The 18,595-nt window shown below is 40.2% G+C and overlaps 1 protein-coding gene and 1 long non-coding RNA gene across 39 annotated transcripts; one reads left to right on the top strand and one right to left on the bottom strand.

Annotated features, from left to right (window-relative positions):
* Nucleotides 1-4,266: 4,266 nt before the first annotated feature.
* LOC137716168 (uncharacterized) lies at nt 4,267-17,584 on the bottom strand. Of its 38 annotated transcripts, none has more exons than XM_088691030.1 (8): nt 17,149-17,584; nt 16,954-17,025; nt 15,948-16,026; nt 15,389-15,453; nt 15,040-15,074; nt 5,789-5,871; nt 5,632-5,666; nt 4,267-5,381 (listed from the first exon to the last, which is right to left on the bottom strand). In XM_088691030.1, exons 2-7 carry the CDS (start codon nt 16,999-17,001, stop codon nt 5,659-5,661), a joined length of 318 nt encoding a protein of 105 aa, XP_088547156.1. In that variant the 5' UTR covers nt 17,002-17,025; nt 17,149-17,584; the 3' UTR covers nt 4,267-5,381; nt 5,632-5,658. The 38 variants fall into 38 exon arrangements, 9 of the variants coding, with proteins under 9 accessions (XP_088547156.1, XP_088547155.1, XP_088547162.1 ...); XM_088691029.1 differs by having other exon boundaries at nt 4,267-5,486; XR_015960741.1 differs by adding an exon at nt 16,231-16,322 and having other exon boundaries at nt 4,267-5,871; nt 15,389-15,475; nt 15,948-16,018.
* A 250-nt stretch (nt 17,585-17,834) lies between these two features.
* Nucleotides 17,835-18,557, top strand: LOC137714715 (uncharacterized). The gene is made up of 3 exons (XR_011065439.2): nt 17,835-18,093; nt 18,278-18,361; nt 18,497-18,557. It is a non-coding gene; the product is annotated as an uncharacterized LOC137714715 (long non-coding RNA).
* The last annotated feature ends 38 nt before the right edge of the window (nt 18,558-18,595 follow it).

An 18,595-nucleotide genomic window follows, 5' to 3' on the forward strand; every position in this document is an offset into this window, starting at 1 on the left:
CGTGAGACGATTGTTGGAAGGTGTAGGTTGTGTTTTGTTCGTTTTGTTTTGTTTTTGGTTTCTTTTGTTTTGTGTTGCTCGAGGACTAGCAAAAGCTAAGTGTGGGGGTATTTGATAGGAGCATATTCATGCGACTTAAATGGCTTGTTCTCGTGCATTTACGTTATGTTTCTTTAGTTATTTTAGTACTTTAAGCTATTTTCGTGTGTTTATAGGTCCAAAGGGCTAAAGGAGCAAAAAGATGCATTTTGGAGACTTTTGGAGCACTTTTGGGCTAAGGATGGATAGCTTATGCTTGGAGCCAAAGTGTTGGACGAAATTGAAGACCTAATTGAAGACCAAAGTGTTGGAACCTTGTTCTCTTTAGTTTTAGGACATTTAAAACCTTTCCTAATCCCAATCATGCCATGCATAACACACATCCATTCTAACACATTGTCATTGCACATGCATTTCCTTCATTAGTTAATTCACATGCTCCATACTTATCATCACCACTCATTACTTATCACATATCATCACCACTTATCACTTATCATTCACCACTTATCATATCATACATTCATTTATCACTTATCATAATCATTCACTTATCACTTAACATATCATACACTTATCACTTATCACTCATAATCACCTACAACATCCACCTACTTCACCTACAACATCCACAACATCCACCTACTTCACCTACAACATCCACCTAATTCACCTACAACATCCACCTACTTCACCTACAACATCCACCTACTTCACCTACAAATGACATAGCCATATGTTCCCTCCACTACTCCTATAAATACCCTTGCATTCATTCATTCAATTCACATCTCATTTCATACACAACACACCATTTTTCCATTTCCCTATTAATCCAAACACCACTCCCCAAACCATTCACACCATCAAACTATCCTTAGACCTTGTGCTACAACAACGAGGAAGAGAAGAGTGCCTAAACGTTCATACAATTCAAGTTTGAGTTGTTGGAATGTTTAGGTGTTTCTTTGATTTCAATGTTTAAATTCAATTCTCTTTGTTTGTACGTATGAGGAATGGAAGAGAAGAGTGCCTAAACGTTCATACAATTCAAGTTTGAGTTGTTGGAATGTTTAGGTATTTCTTTGATTTCAATGTTATAATAAACTAAACCCCCTTTAGCTAGGGGGTGATTCGAAATATATGTTTATGCTTGCATTATAATTTGATTACTTCTAATTGCGTTTCATAAGTTGTGGATTCAATTTGTTTAACCGTTTGATTGATAACTTATTTATGTATGTTTATTGAGAATGCGCGCTTAATTTTCATGCATAAATATGACGCTAGAATATAAGTGAGTTTCACCTAATAGTTACGAACTTATATTCACAAGTAGTGGAGGTTGCTTATAAACAATCGCGTTAAATGAATTCTTGGCACTAGTTTCATGCGTATTCCATAGTAACGAATGCCTCGTCAACACTTATAGTTTTCATAATGCTTAATGATCTTTGATTGTATCTTTATTGTGCTGTTCACGTAAAGGACTTTTGGAGAATGTGGTGAATTGCGTTGCGCTAACCCATCCAATTCATTAACTTAAGGAAAACTTGACGGTTAATTTAAGCGGACCTAATTGACCAGGGGCGTTGAGAATTAATGATTTGTTGAAATGCAATTGGAAATCGTTTTATTATGCAAGTATAACATATGTGGAGATGAACCCCGTAGCTAACTTTCCATCCATTTGTTCTTTCTTTTCTTGTTTCTGTTTTCATGTTTAATTTAACTTGTTATTCAATTATGTTAAACATGTGAAACTAATTTCTTTTTAGTTAGAGGCGAATTTGAAGCCATGGACATATGTTGGTTATGATTTGATTTACTCCAGTTATGAATTCATGAACTTTAGATGTGGGTTACTTTTCTGTTTTGATTAAGAACTTGTTTATGTATGTGGGTTGAGGGTCGACACTTAATTTGCATGCCTAAGACTTGATGCTAGGATATAAGGGAATTTCACCTAATCGTTATGAACTTATATTCATGAGTAGTAAAAATCGCTAGTCACGATTGTGTTTAGTAAACCCTAGGCTAGATTAACATGCGTATTCCATAGTTATGAATGCCTAGTCAATGTTTATGATTTCCGTTGAACTTAATGATCTTTGTTGAATGTCTCTATCATGCGTATTCCATGTGAGAGACTTTGATTAGGAATAATTTGGTTGTAATGCGTATCCCATTCAATCCAATGAATCTAGGGAAATCTGAAGGTTAATTTAAGCGGACCTAATTAACTTGGAGCATTGTCATTCATCGTTTGTTGAAGTCATAACTGGGAGTCAAATTATATGCTTATGTTCATGTGTGGATAAGGAACCCTCTAACTAGTTTTTCATCATTCTATTTCATTAATTTCGTTTTTTTTTTAGAATCTGTTTTAATTCCAAGTTTCTGTTTTAGTTTAAATTCATCCAAAACCAATCCCCCATTTATTTTAAAGTGTTAGATTAATTAGAAATACATTTAGTTTGTGTTTATAAGTGCTTTGGGTACTGTTTGAGTCTTTTGGTTTGTTTGAGTGTTTTAAAGTTTAGTTTTGCAATTCTTTGAGTCTAGTATAGTGTTTTAAAATTTATTTTACGTTTTTGAGTCAAATCCAAGTGATTAACAATCCCTCCTAATCCCCGGTCCAGAACGATCCCTACTTGCATACTTACTACAATTGATAAAAGAGGGTTTAATTTGTGTGCGTATAAATCACGCATCATGTAGCACAATATTGTCCACTCTGGGCTTATTCCCTCACAATTTTGTTTTTGGGTTTCGGCACGAGAACTTCCCCCCGAGGGGGGGTCACCCATCGTAGGGCTGTTTTTGCCCAAACTTGCTTAACGTCGGAGTTCTTATGGGATCCGAAGCCAGTGAGTTCCCAAAAGACCTCGTGTTATAAGGAGGGGAGCATGTACATATAAGGCACATCACCCCCTTCTTCGTTAGTTGATGTGGGATCTTACAATTCACCTCACTTAAAGGGAACCCGGCGTCTTCGCCAACACATTTGCATCGAACGGCAGAGTGGCTCTGATAACAAATTGCCATATCCCAACTCGACTCTGCCGTAGCATAATATTTTCCGCTCTGGGCTTACCATTCCCTCACGGTTTTGTTTTTGGGTTTCAACACGAGAATTTCCCTAGGACGTCACCCATCATAAGACTGCTCTCGCCTAAACTCGCTTAACTTCGGAGTTCTTACGGGATCCGGAGCTAGTGAGTTTCCAAAATGTCTTATGATATAGGAAGGAGGAGCATGTACATATAAGACACATTACCCCCTCTCCGTTGGTCGATGTGGGATCTTACACTGTGAGGGTTTGATGGCAGTGTAAAGATAAACCAAATAGAGAGGAAACGACAGCACGAAGTAAACGACAACACACTATCATATAAAAGCAACACGTATGTCTTGGCTTTTTGGTCATTTTATTGTGCAAATAAGAAAAAGACAAAAATATTTAAACAGTAAAACAAGGATATTTCCGTCAATTCATTGTGCTTAGTGTGGATGCAAATTTCTTCCTCCTTGATCTTGGACAAAATTGCACCTACAAAACAAATATCACCTTAGGTCAAAACCAAGAGCCTTACGCACCCACAATGAATGGGGGGGCTTTGGCCGAAGAACCTCCGATGCCAAAGTTAGAATTTAAGAGAAAAATGTTTTAGAGTTTTGAAGAATTTTAGCAAGAGTGAAGACCTAGCTTTTTAGAAAAAAATGGGGTTCAATATATAGAGCATGACCGGTTCCCTTTGGAGAAAAGATGGCCAGCCCTTTGGGGTATTTTTGGTGTGTAATGGGTGATTTAATTGGTGATTAATGGATTAATTAGGAAATAAATTCATTAATTAACCAATTAACCTAATTTTTATGGAATGTTTTGAAGGTTATGGAATGACTGCTTTGTAGAGAATATGAAATGAGGAAGGATGAAATAATTTTGAATTTGTTACCTTCTTTGGGCGCTTTTGACTTGGTTGAGGGATGACTACCTGCTGCTCGCACGTAGGAATCCCAGTATGCCTTAAGGGTATTTTTTTCCTCCATTATCCAATCATCTATGTGTCGCCTTGTGATTATTTTTGGCTCCACAGTTAAGAACAATGTTTTTTCCATTGTGTTGAAGTATATATAACTAGCAACGGTGCCCGCACGATGTTGCGGGTCTTAAAACTGTATAACATATGCAGAAAGTTCTAAATACATACAATATGCAAATTGAACTCCTAACTGTCAATTTGTTCTAATATTTTTTCTATTGCCATTTGTTCTAATATTTACATCTTTTACAAATTGAACTCCTAACTGTCAACCGTACAAATTTTTTTGTATGTAATTTTATTTACATACAAAAAATAATATTTGATAAATAATATTTGATGTGCATATACGTACTATTTACACACAAAAATTTGGTAGATAGTCCCTATTGATATCCTCATGAAATATAATCGACCTATGTTAACTAATCATAATCAAACTGTGTAGTTACAGTTGACTTTAAGTCATCAATGAAGCAAAATACCTGAAGTCAAAGATAAACGTGACGTGAATGTACTTCAAGCCCTAAACAAAGTGACCCTACTTTTTGCAACAAAACAATCCTTTTATTACAGAAAATTACAGGAAAAACTTTTAAAAGTGGCAACAAAATTAAGTCAAATGATTAGGGCACCAGAATTTTCCTTGACCATACACAAATAAAATTTAAATTAAAAAAAAAAAAAAAACCTATCTCAAATACATAGAGATTTAGAACTCATCAAACACTTTATTAAGCATATACAGGTTCACCCAACAGATAATCTTATTAAGTCACACTATTTAATTTATCAAATTGATTATTTAATCCTGTCATGCTAATACCTTGTCATCCCAGCACGATAAATAAAAAATTCTTCAATCTCTTGCAGGTCCATTTCAGTTCTTAAAATCGAAAGAAAAGATTAAAGTTTCTTTCTTACCAAAATCCACCAATTTGAATCAAATCCACCAAAAAAGCATACATGTTCTTTCCTTGAATTATACATATATTTGAGAAGAATCAAATAAAGACTAAAATTCAAAATTCTTTCTCCCCTTAAACAAAATTCTATACATGCATATAATTATCTTAACTTCCTGGAAGCAAGTTGGTTAATGTGCAAACGTAGACATTATAATGCTCAGAAAATAGGCCATCTTTTATAGTGATAAACGGTAAGCTTAAGAAATTAAATTACCATTTCACTCGAGAAGTATAAAGTTTGAAAAGGGTAAGTAAATAGACACACAAAGATATATATCTTTGATGTACAGTCCACCTTGGTCTCAATGGATGTACAGCACCAGGAACACTGAAAAGCCTACCAAATTTTCGTAATGGGGCTGGAAAATTGAAGTTTAAATAGTAAGTTAACAACTTAAAACACTAACTGGAATTGTAGCATAGCTTGTAATTTCTGCAATATAAATAGTGACAAAAAGAAGTAAATTCTTGAGAAGCACTTGAAAAAAATAAATAATTTAGAGAAAAAGAAAAGTCATTAGCAACTCCCATGGTTGTTGTTAAGATACATATATCTACATATATAAATTTTATCTCACCTCAAAGAGAACGGCAAACAACCACACTCAATTGCCTAATGAAAAGAAATTGAACAAATTAGGATTCAGTTGGTATTAAATTGAAATGGGTTGAATATTATAACAAGAGGATTAAAGAAAACACATAATTTATATCTTTTGAGGGAAATCAAATTACCTAACTGAAATTTGTTGGAAATCAAAGAATTTAACCTCGTATTGGAAATCAAAGCAGAAATATGTAAAAGAGCGGTGACATACCTATTGTGACAGCCCGTCCCAGAAATATTTAAAACGTAACGTGAAAAGATGAGATTGCCCCTAGTTCGATTTCTTTACGTTTAATTGTTGTTGTGAGTTTGGTTGGTATGTTTAGAGCCACACACACCTTCCCACACACACCCCCAACCTTTCCTCCTGTTTCCCTGCATCTGTCCCGAGTCCCTTCTCCCATCCCATTCACCATATACGTATGGACACACACCCAAAACCCATTAAACTTCCACAGATCGAGGAAACTAAGACCATATTCGAACTCGTGAGGCTTGTAGGAGTCCAACCATACCATTTTCAGGTAAGAACACCTTCGTTTCCACGTCGAATCCTCGATGTCCGATTTCGAGTACTGTTCATGCACACGTGATTTCTCACGTTTTAGGGAATTTCAGGCTTGTAGGAAGCTTGGTGAGGTCCCTAGGAGGCTCGGGGTGGTTCGTTTGAAGGTTTTGGATGTCGGGATCACTAGTTTCGAAGTTGGCCGGAGTTGGGTTGTTTTTGCAGGTGAGATTTCGTGGTTTTTAACACTTGAAAGTGGTATGATTGTGTTCCTCTAGTTCTAAGCTTCATTTTAGTACCAATTTTGTGAAATTTGGTTGAAAAACGAAGAAGATATCGAAGTTTGAAATTTTCCCGATTTTCCGGCGCCGGAGGCTTGCCGGAGAAGACGACAGAATATTCCGTCAAGTCTGACGGAATATTCCCTACGGCGTCAGTTGACGCCGTCAGCGTGCCAGACACGTGCCTGCGCGTGGCCGGCGCGTGTGGTCGTGCCTTGGCCGGCGCGTGGGGGCGCGTGCGACGGTGAAAAATTATTTTAAAAATATGGGGATGTTCCTGAGATTGAGTAGATCACGTTGGTGTATTCATACACCCCATTTGAGCATTGTATGAGAAGTTATTTCTAAAGGTTGGTTATGTGCTTTAAAATTGACGTTTTTGTAGTTGTTTCGCATATAGGTGATACCTATCCCGAGGACGAGCGTGGTCACTCGAGGCAGGGGGGCTACGACCCTTCCACATACCAGTGAGTGGACTTTTGGTTTTCCGTATATACCTATATACATATATTTTCCCAGAAATTGATTGAAATATTATTAGTTATACGCCATGCATTATATATTGCCGTTGATTATGCTTGGTTAGTTACATTCATATTTATATGCATGTTTGGTGCTGTGGACGCACATGTAAGTGCCAAGTAAGTGTTATTCATGTTTACATTCAGTAATGATTCGAGATGCTTAGAGAGCTCATAACCTGCACCCCCGGTGTTAGTGCTCCCGCCCAGAGTAGGGCACAGTCCTTCACGTGATGTTCACCTCCCGCACCACACGCTCAGCTTGGATCCAAGTTAGGTGCACAGTCATGTCGTACAGACCACTCTAGGTGGTTCCGACTCGTAGGTGATCCGCGATTATTCGCTCAGCCTTCACGTAATCGTAGCACTAGAGCGTATATATATATTACACCCAGGCCTGTCGTACGTACCACTTTAGGTGGTTCCGACTCGTGTGCAGGTCCAGTTATTGAGTTTGAGATTTGAGCTCTAGATCCAGCCGTACAGGTCACGTTAGGTGACTCCGGCTGCCAGATTATATGTTATTGATATGATTTACACCTGAGCACTTGCATTTCATTTTGAGGTTTTGGCATGGCATATCCTTGAGCATGATTGGTATATATATACGTATATCTATTTTCTGGGAAGTATACAGGTTTTACGGCGAGGGGTTAGAAAGTATTTATTAAATGGTTTTCGAAAAGCTTTGTTTATGTCCACTCACGCTTTTGTTTTGCGCCCCTCCAGGTTCTAATTGACTAGCAGGTTTGGTGGTTTCCCAGAGGGCTTTCCGGCATTTCTGACAGACATTCACCAGCGTAGGGTCACCTTCGGGTGTACTGTTGTCGCATCATTTTCATTTGGACTGCTTTAGGCTTATGAACTGAACTAGCGTCGCACTTACGCTAGCACTTGTTTCTATTACATTTTGTATGCTAGTTTTTATTATTCGTACTATTTACATTACTATTTTATTAGTTTCCGCACTGTGCACATGGCTACGTCACTTCCACGTGACGGCCAGCATGCCCTGATCTCGATCGGGGTGTGTCAGTTTGGTATCAAAGCCTAGTTTTGGCAGTCCTGTGTTTTAGTGAGTATTCTAATGGTTTTGGTGTCTTCTGTCAGAATTATGCCGCCTCGTCGGGAACCACGTCGCTCTATTGAGCCTAGTTTTCCCGATGTTGCTCAGCTGGGGGAAGTTATTGATACAGCCATTCAGTCGGTGATCCGCCCTACCCAGAGGACTCCTCTGGAGACTGTACAATTTGAAACTAGATAAGTTCGAAGGTAGTAAAGGTCATGAGGGTGCAGAGAGATGGTTGGAGCATATTGAGAAGACTTTTCGTGTGTTGCACAATCAGGGGAACCTTCTTATTGAGAGGTGGGTTGAGACGACATCATGGTTTCTGGGTAAGGAGTCTGCAGCTTGGTGGGAGCAGGAATCTCGTTGTTTGACTCCAGTTGAGAGGACTGATTGGGATGTTTTCCAGGAGTTGTTCAGGAGAAGATTTGTGCCTCCTGAGTACATTGATCGTAAGAAGCAGGAGTTCACTGAGTCGAGACAGGGGAAGTTGACGGCAAATGAGTATTATCGGAGGTTCACCGATCTGTCTCGCTACCATCCAGATGTTGCAGGTAATCCAACGGAGATGCTTCGTCGTTTCCGCCTAGGTACTAAGAAGAAGTGGCGTTCGATGGCGACCACTACTCACTGTGATACCTACCAGGATTTCTATGAGATATTGATGAGGATTGAGGATTCAGAGAACATGCCGAGCGAGAGTGAGGAGGAAGAGAAGGATGGCAATCAGAAGAAAGATGATAAGGGTAAAGGTCAGGCGTCACTCAGACCTCGTAGGACGCAGAACTTTAAGAGGGGTGGCACTAGTTCGAGCTCTTCTAGCGGTGGTTTTAGTGCCACTGGTCAGGGACGAGGAGGTAGGTTTGCTGGTGGTGCTAGAGGCCAGAGACAGGGTGATGGTGGTCGAGGCAGGGCCCTTGTTTTCCGTAGGTGTAATAACCGGCATTTTGGTGAGTGTAGGCGTGGCAGCAGTGGTTGTTTTACGTGTGGGCAGATGGGACATCGGGCTGCAAATTGTCCCCAGAGTCAGCAACAGAAACCGCAACAGGTTTTCTTGCCGCCACCTGCGCCGATTCAGGGTCCAGGTAGTTATGGACAGGCAGGTCGAGGTGGTGCCTACCACTATCAGGGCGATGTTGTTCCTTATGCCTCGGGACAGTATCAGTATCCCCATGACCCATATTCCCAAGGTGGTTATCCTCCGTATTCTGGCGGCTATATGTCGTATCCTCCAGCTTCAGCAGGTGGTTCTCAGTGGTTTCAGGGAGGACAGTTCCAGCAGGGAGAGATTGCTACGAGTAGTGCGGGGTCTTCGAGGCAGTCTGGTCAGCCCAGTCAGGGGCGTGGCACTCAGAGTCGTGGTGGCCAGGCGAGCAGAGGTCGAGGCGGACGACAGCAAACCCAGGGGGCATATTCATAATATTTCTCTGCAGGATGCTCAGACCAATCCGAATTTGATTATGGGTACGTTAAATATCCTTGGCTATTTTGCTAAAGTATTAATTGATTATGGTGCTACACATTCTGTGATTTCTCATACATTTGCTCAAGTGACGCAACCTCGCCCCACACCTCTAGGGTATGATTTAGAGTTCGCTATGCCTAGAGGGGAGAGATGTATTGTAGATCGTGTGTACCTAGGATGTCCAGTGATAGTAGAGGATGTGGTTATGCCAGCTGATCTTATCCTGTTAGATATTGTTGACTTTGATGTGATTCTGGGCACATATTGGTTGCATTTCAATCGTGCCAATATTGATTGTTACGGAAAAATAGTTACGTTTCATCGTCCTGGACTACCTGTGGTTAATTTTGTGGGCGAGCAGAGTGGGGTGAGACATGGCGTTATTTCGGCTTTGCGAGCGAAAAGGTTGTTATCTAAAGGTTGCCAGGGGTACCTAGCTCATGTGGTGTTGGATGAGACCGCTCCTAGTAGAGTTGAGGATGTGAGAGTAGTCAGGCACTTTCCCGATGTTTTCCCCGAGGATTTACCTGGTTTACCACCAGACCGAGACATGGAGTTTACTATCGAGTTGCTTCCAGGTACTAATCCTATTTTCTTGACTCCTTATTGTATTGCTCCCGCTGAGTTAAGGGAATTAAAAGTTCAATTGCAGGAATTAGTGGATAAGGGTTTCATTCAGCCTAGTACTTCACCTTGGGGTGCTCCAGTATTGTTTGTGAGGAAGAAAGACGGAACCTTGAGGCTATGTATTGATTACAGGCAATTGAATTGGGTGACGATTAAAAACCGTTATCCGTTGCCACGTATTGATGACGTGTTTGATCAGCTTCGAGGTGCTTGTGTATTCTCCAAGATTGACTTGAGGTCTGGGTATTATCAGCTGAAGATTAGTAGGGATGACGTTCCTAAGACGGCATTCAGGACTCGTTATGGTCATTACGAGTTTCTGGTTATGCCATTTGGGTTGACGAATGCACCAGCTGCATTCATGGATTTGATTAATCGGGTGTTCCAGCCGTATTTGGATAGGTTTGTTATTGTCTTCGTCGACAACATTCTGGTGTATTCTAAATCGAAAGCGGAGCATGTTCGACATCTTACTTTGGTGTTGAAAAGGTTGAGGGAACACCAACTGTATGCTAAGTTTAGCAATTGCCAGTTTTGGTTAGACCAAGTTGCGTTTTTGGGGCACATCATTTCGGCTCAGGGTGTTTTGGTGGACCCTCAGAAGGTCGCAGCAGTGGAGAATTGGGAATAACCGCGAACCGTCACAGAGGTGAGGAGTTTCCTTGGTTTAGCAGGGTATTATAGGCGGTTAGTTAAGGATTTTTCCGTGATTGCTTTACCACTGACGAGATTAACGAGGAAAGACGTTAAATTTGAGTGGGATGATAAGTGTGAGCAGAGTTTCCAGCAGTTGAAGTATTGTCTCACTCATGCACCTGTTTTGGCACTCCCGGACGATAGTGGTGACTTCGAGGTTTATAGTGATGCTTCTTTGAATGGTCTGGGATGTGTGTTGATGCAGCATGGTAGGGTGATTGCTTATGCTTCACGACAGTTGAAACCCCATGAGTTGAATTACCCTACGCATGATTTGGAGTTGGCAGCTATCATTTTTGCGTTAAAGATATGGAGACATTACCTTTATGGAGAGAAATGTAAGATCTTTACAGATCACAAGAGTCTTCAATATCTTTTTACGCAGAAAGATCTTAATCTTCGTCAACGGAGTTGGTTGGAGTTGCTCAGTGATTATGATTGCACGATTGATTATCACCCTGGTCGTGCAAATGTAGTTGCTGATGCACTTATCAGGAAGTCACAGGGCCGCATTAATGCGTTGTATGCGAGTCGTATTCCTCTTCTGGCAGATTTACGTTCTACAGGAGTGAGGTTGGAAGCAGAAGACCGAGATGTGGCTTTACTTGCTAATTTTCAAGTTAGACCAATTTTAGTTGATCGGGTGCTTGAAGCTCAAGTAGCTGATCGAGAAACCCAGGAATTGATCCAAGCTCGAGATCGAGAAAGGAGAAAAGACCTCAGAGTTCGTGAATCGGACATGTTAATGCAGGAGAGTAGAATGTTCGTGCCTAATAATTTGGAGTTAAAGAACGCAATTCTCGATGAAGCACATATCTCGGCTTACGCTATGCATCCAGGAGCTACTAAAATGTATCATACCATTCGACCATTTTATTATTATCCGGGTATAAAGAGGGAGATAGCTGAGTATGTGAGTAGGTGTGCTGTTTGTCAGCAAGTTAAGGCGGAAAGGAAGAAGCCGTTTGGGTTGTTGCAGCCGCTTCCCGTTCCAGAATGGAAATGGGAAAATATTACTATGGATTTTGTGTACAAGCTTCCGCGTACACATAATGGTTTTGATGGCATTTGGGTGGTCGTTGATCAGCTTACTAAGTCAGCACATTTTATTCCTGTGAGGGAGAAGTATTCTTTGGGTCAATTAGCAGAATTGTTTATCTCGAAGATTGTGAAGTATCATGGTGTTCCTGTGAGTATTGTCTCGGATCGTGATCCACGATTTACATCCAAGTTTTGAGTGGCTTTTCAGGAAGCTTTGGTTACGAGATTACTTTATAGTACGACGTATCATCCTCAGACAGACGGACAGTCAGAGAGAACCATTCAGACTTTGGAGGATATGTTGCGAGCTTCAGTGCTACAGTTTGGTGATGCTTGGCACAAGCGGTTGGATTTAATGGAATTTGCCTACAACAACAACTTCCATTCGAGTATCGGCATGGCGCCATTTGAGGCATTGTATGGTAGATCTTGTCGCATGCCGTTGTGTTGGTCAGAGGTCGGAGAAAGAGTTTTAGTGGGTCCAGAGATTGTTGAGGAGACTACTCAGAATGTTCAGGTGATTAAGTCTAACCTAAAGGCAGCCCAGGTTAGGCAGAAGAGTTTAGCAGATCGGCATGCTATGGACAGAGTGTATGAGGTTGAAGATTGGGTATTTCTGAAGCTTTCACCATGGAGAGGAGTTGTGCAGTTCGGAAAGAAGGGTAAGTTGAGTCCCAGATATATTGGATCATACATGGTCACAGAGCGAGTTGGTGAGGTAGCTTACAGGTTGGAGTTGCCTCCGGAGTTGGCTAGAGTACATAACGTTTTTCACGTGTCTATGCTTCGACATTATGTTGCTGATCCGTCTCATGTGATACCTCCTCAACCCTTGGAAATTAATCCAGATTTGACTTATGATGAGGAGCCAGTGACGATACTAGATTGGAGGGGAAAAGTTCTGAGGAACAGGACGGTGAACTTAGTAAAAGTTTTGTGGAGGAATCATTCAGTCGAGGAAGCTACGTGGGAAACAGAAGATTGGATGAGGGATTTGTATCCTCGGTTGTTCTTTGATCACTAAGGGTTGATTTTAATTGTTTTGAATTTCGGGACGAAATTCTATTAAGGTGGGTAGGTTGTGACAGCCCGTCCCAGAAATATTTAAAACGTAACGTGAAAAGACATTGCCCCTAGTTCGATTTCTTTACGTTTAATTGTTGTTGTGAGTTTGGTTGGCATGTTTGGAGCCACACACCCCCAACCTTTCCTCCTGTTTCCCTGCATCTGTCCCGAGTCCCTTCTCCCATCCCATTCACCATATACGTACGGATACACACCCAAAACCCATTAAACTTCCACAGATCGAGGAAACTAAGACCATATTCGAACTCGTGAGGCTTGTAGGAGTTCAACCATACCATTTTCAGGTAAGAACACCTTCGTTTCCACGTCGAATCCTCGATGTCCGATTTCGAGTACTGTTCATGCACACGTGATTTCTCACGTTTTAGGGAATTTCAGGCTTGTAGGAAGCTTGGTGAGGTCCCTAGGAGGCTCGGGGTGGTTCGTTTGAAGGTTTTGGACGTCGGGATCACTAGTTTCGAAGTTGGCCGTAGTTGGGTTGTTTTTGCAGGTGAGATTTCGTGGTTTTTAACACTTGAAAGTGGTATGATTGTATTCCTCTAGTTCTAAGCTTCATTTTAGTACCAATTTTGTGAAATTTGGTTGAAAAACGAAGAAGATATCGAAGTTTGAAATTTTCCCGATTTTCCGGCGCCGACGACGGCGTCGGAGGCTCGGCGGAGAAGACGACGAAATATTCCGTCAAGTCTGACGGAATATTCCCTACAGCGTCAGTTGACGCCATCAGCGTGCTAGGCACGTGCCTGCGCGTGGCCGGCGTGTGAGGGCGCGTGCGACGGTGAAAAATTATTTTAAAAATATGGGGATGTTCCTGAGATTGAGTAGATCACGTTGGTGTATTCATACACCCCATTTGAGCATTGTATGAGAAGTTATTTCTAAAGGTTGGTTATGTGCTTTAAAATTGACGTTTTTGTAGTTGTTTCGCATATAGGTGATACCTATCCCGAGGACGAGCGTGGTCACTCGAGGCAGGGGGGCTACGACCCTTCCACATACCAGTGAGTGGACTTTTGGTTTTCCGTATATACCTATATACATATATTTTCCCAGAAATTGATTGAAATATTATTAGTTATACGCCATGCATTATATATTGCCGTTGATTATGCTTGGTTAGTTACATTCATATTTATATGCATGTTTGGTGCTGTGGACGCACAGGTAAGTGACAAGTAAGGGTTATTCATGTTTACATTCAGTAATGATTCGAGATGCTTAGAGAGCTCATAACCTGCACCCCCGGTGTTAGTGCTCCCGCCCAGAGTATGGCACAGTCCTTCACGTGATGTTCACCTCCCGCACCACACGCTCAGCTTGGATCCAAGTTAGGTGCACAATCCTGTCATACAAACCACTCTAGGTGGTTCCGACTCGTAGGTGACCCGCGATTATTCGCCTAGCCTTCACGTGATCGTAGCACTAGAGCGTATATATATATTACACTCAGACCTGTCGTACATACCACTTTAGGTGGTTCCGACTCGTGTGCAGGTCCAGTTATTGAGTTTGAGATTTGAGCTCTAGATCCAGCCGTACAGGCCACGTTAGGTGACTCCGGCTGCCAGGTTATATGTTATCGATATGATTTACACCTGAGCACTTGCATTTCATTTTGAGGTTTTGGCATGGCATATCCTTGAGCATGATTGGTATATATATACGTATATCTATTTTCTGGGAAGTATACAGGTTTTACAGCGAGGAATTAGAACGTATTTATTAAATGGTTTTCGAAAAGCTTTGTTTATGCCCACTCACGCTTTTGTTTTGCGCCCCTCCAGGTTCTAGTTGACTAGCAGCTTTGGTGGTTTCCCATAGGGCTTTCCGGCATTTCTGACAGACATTCACCAGCGCAGGGTCACCTTCGGGTGTACTGTTGTCGCATCATTTTCATTTGGACTGCTTTAGGCTTATGAACTGAACTAGCATCGCACTTATGCTAGCACTTGTTTCTATTACATTTTGTATGCTAGTTTTTATTATTCGTACTATTTACATTACTATTTTATTAGCTTCCGCACTGTGCACATGGCTACGTCACTTCCACGTGACGGCCAGCATGCCCTGATCTCGATCGGGGTGTGTCACCTGTGGAACTCTCGAGCATGGAAAGGCTTTGGTTTCTTGCAAAACAACGGAAAATGAAATAAGAAACCCGCTAGAAAACTCGACAATAGATTGGTTAAAAAACACTTTAAAATACTCTTTGTACCACTTGGTGATGATAAACACTATTTGTTTTCGGATGAAACTAAGTATCCCAAAACTTATCTTTTCCGTCTCAGAACATTCAAAATTTTGAACAGAACATGGATTCTATAATGTTGGTTAAAATTATCTACACTACGCACATGCAGATTAAGGCAAATACATAGCTAATTACATAACAAAAATAACCAAAACTTCTGTTTAACATGCATAACATACTTTAACTTACCAAAATGAATTTACATGCCTGGCATGGTTGGGGAATCTGGGACAGTGACACAATAGTTGCCTCAACTGCAATTCAATTCATATGCATCTGCTCAAGGATAACTCATATGTAAGAGATGGCGTTCACGCCCAAACGCGCATACCTTTAAAAGCACAAATATATGTATGCAGGAATAAATAAACGACAAAACAAAATTGTTAATTCTAAAAAAATTGATAGAACCGAGTGGAAGTTTGTAAAACTCATTTGCAGGAAGGTGCTCTGTAGAAATTGAAAAGACGGAAAATTGATAGTTCACGATTATGGTTGTCCATATTAGATTAGCTTTAGACTCTGCCGGTTTATTGCATGCCTTTTATCCATAATTCATGTCCTAATTTATCTGTTTAGGTTTTAGTTCTTGCCTTTGGGAAAACCCAAAAGGAAAACCCAAAATCTCTATCTCAAATGCTCATCTACAACCACACTAATGAAACAAATTAATCAATCAATTTCAGAAAAATAGAGCAAAAATTAACAAACCTAAACAAATAGGATCGGGATGAATCTTAGAACATACCTGAGTTCAATTCAACTTGTCCGACAACAGTCCCAGCTCTGGGATCGCCGATGATAACAGAGACCAACACCCTGAAGAACTGGATTCAATGAGAAGGAATAGGAGGAAGAAGAAACGACCCAAGTTTAAACATCATAGAAAAGAAACTGATGTCAGTACCATAGAGTTTGATTTAGGGATGTCTTTTCTGACTAAACATATAAATCAAGATCGTGTAACATGAATCATAACCATCCAAACACAAACTCTAGTTCATAACTATTGTACAGAGTAGAACTCTTACCTGCAGATCCAGCTTTACAAAAATTGAAATTAATTGTAGTGTTTGACAAAGCCCAGGTGGGTGATTTTATTAAAAGATGAGTTAGAGAGCCTCTGAAACAGAAGAATCCAAATGAAGAATTCAATTACTGCAAAATGCAAATGAACACACAACTAAGAGAGACTGAGCGATTCAATACACCTGAAACCAAAGTCGTTATGTTTCGTTCGAATCAACACAAATTCAAAATAAAACTTACATATATATATATATATATATACACACACACGATGTACTTGGTCATGATTTCAAGGCATGGCGTGCCCGGAATGGACTGAAAATTCATCGGAAAGCCGGTTCGAACTCCGTGGTTGGAGACGAAAGCAAAGACCAATATTCTCAAGGTCTTGCACCGACGATTGTGAGATCAAGATAAAATGGTCAAAACCATAGCTTTGACAAAACGTTGAGAAATCTTGGAATTCAATCATTGAGAAAACATAAAAATTTAAACACCAAAGAAGTTAATCACTGAAAAAAAACATTAAAAACCAAAATCAGAGGCCAAAAACCCATAAAATTAAAAAAATTAAAATATGGGTTTTATTAATCAGGTAGTGAAGCAGTAAAATACCAAACATGCTACTGAGAGAACTAAATCAAACAACTGTAAAAATTAAACCCTACTTTATTTATTTTTTTAATTCCAAAAAAGGAAGAGGGTAATGATTTTTCTTCACAAACCTTTCTAACCCAATGAAGGACACTCCTATGAAGTACTTCACTGAACATATCTCTTATGGGTTCTTCCTTTACCTGCACAAAGAATCAAAAAAGTAAAAACCCACCAACCAAAAACTTAAAAAAAAATCAACTTGTTTTTCTCTAGAGATTCTAACAGAGAAAACTGGATAGAAAATTGAAGAGATGTGCACTGACTTTCTAAGAGAGGTCCAAATGGAGGGGATGCTGTCCAACGGATGAGGAGGAGGAAGGAAGCTGGAGAATGAGGGAAGAACAGGCCATCGTTTCTATTTTTCCAGAAAAAAGATATGCACTGGTTCTGTCATTTTTAGCAAGAAAGTGAGAAGGAAGACGCCATCGAGAGAACTCAAGAACGGCGATGGGATGGGATGCCCTTTTGAGAACATGAAATGGAAGCAAATGGGCTTTTCCACTGTATTCCTCGCCTTTCCAGTTTCCACCGTTTTCCAATTCGCGGTGACCAACACGTGTAGACATGGGGCAGAAAAAGAAAAAGCCAATTACAAGAAATGGCGTGAGAGAAAGAAGCAAAATGAAAAGCAGAAACAGCAGAGAAATTGAACAGGAAAGGCCATCGATGATGAACGCGTGGCCATCGAGGGCCGAAGTTGTCATTTCGTGGTGCAAATGAGGATAAAAACATAGAACCAAGAAGAAGCTGAAGGGAAGTTTCCAAAAAAATTAAAAAAAGAAAGGAAGGTGAAGGGCAAATCCGTCCGGACACTATAGATCAATAGTGTCATCGTAGTTTATATAAATTTTGGAATGTGCTATTTACATATTACTTCTCACACATTCTTAATAATTTATGTTCGTTGATTTTTTTTAATTAATTAATAAAAATATATAAAAACTAAAATGAAATATATGGATATCTAGACACGTTCACTCGTCTCAACTATGTTCTGTCATTGACTGTTGTTAGTGCTGCCGGAGCGAATGGAAGAGTTGCAGTGGAGGCACTTTTAGGGTTTTCGGAAGAATCAAGAGATTATGAGGACCTGGGCATATCAACGCCGCCGTCGTACAGCTACATATAGGTGCGTTGGTTGAGCTGGGACGAGTGGCTTGAATCTCTCTTTTCGAATTCACCTGATTCTGGCCTCCGCTTTGAGAAGAGTAAGAGAATCCAACTTCATTTTTGCGATAATTTTGAAAACAATAGACATACTTCTGTTTTTTTTTTTTTTTTTTTTTTATTTATTTCTCAAGTGGGTTTTGCTTTTAATTGAGTTTTGTGGAGGTTTCTGGCAATTTCTTATGTGGTCTTCATCGTCTTTGAATTGTTGTCAACCGATATCAGCATGGAGAAGCAGATGATGTCCTCCTGTTGCGGTTGAAGTTACCGAAACGATTGTTGAATTCAGCAAAAAGATCCTCAGTTTAGGTACGTTTTTCACCCAACTCCACTCCTCGGAGCCTTTTCAGATCAACTTCTTATGTCGTTTTTTTCCCGACGGGGCGGGGGATAATGTGTTTGTTCTACTTTGCTAACTTAATGTATGTGTTTTGTGAACTATAGATTGGACATGATTTAGATAATTGTAAAACGAATCAATCAAGTGATAATTCGCTTCCAGAGGAAATGTTGTGTTCTTACATCTCTGTTCTTTTCTTTACT

The sequence above is a fragment of the Pyrus communis genome, chromosome 3 (genome assembly GCF_041283825.1).
Source record: "Pyrus communis isolate YQ-2024b chromosome 3, ASM4128382v1, whole genome shotgun sequence".
NCBI lineage: Eukaryota > Viridiplantae > Streptophyta > Magnoliopsida > Rosales > Rosaceae > Pyrus > Pyrus communis.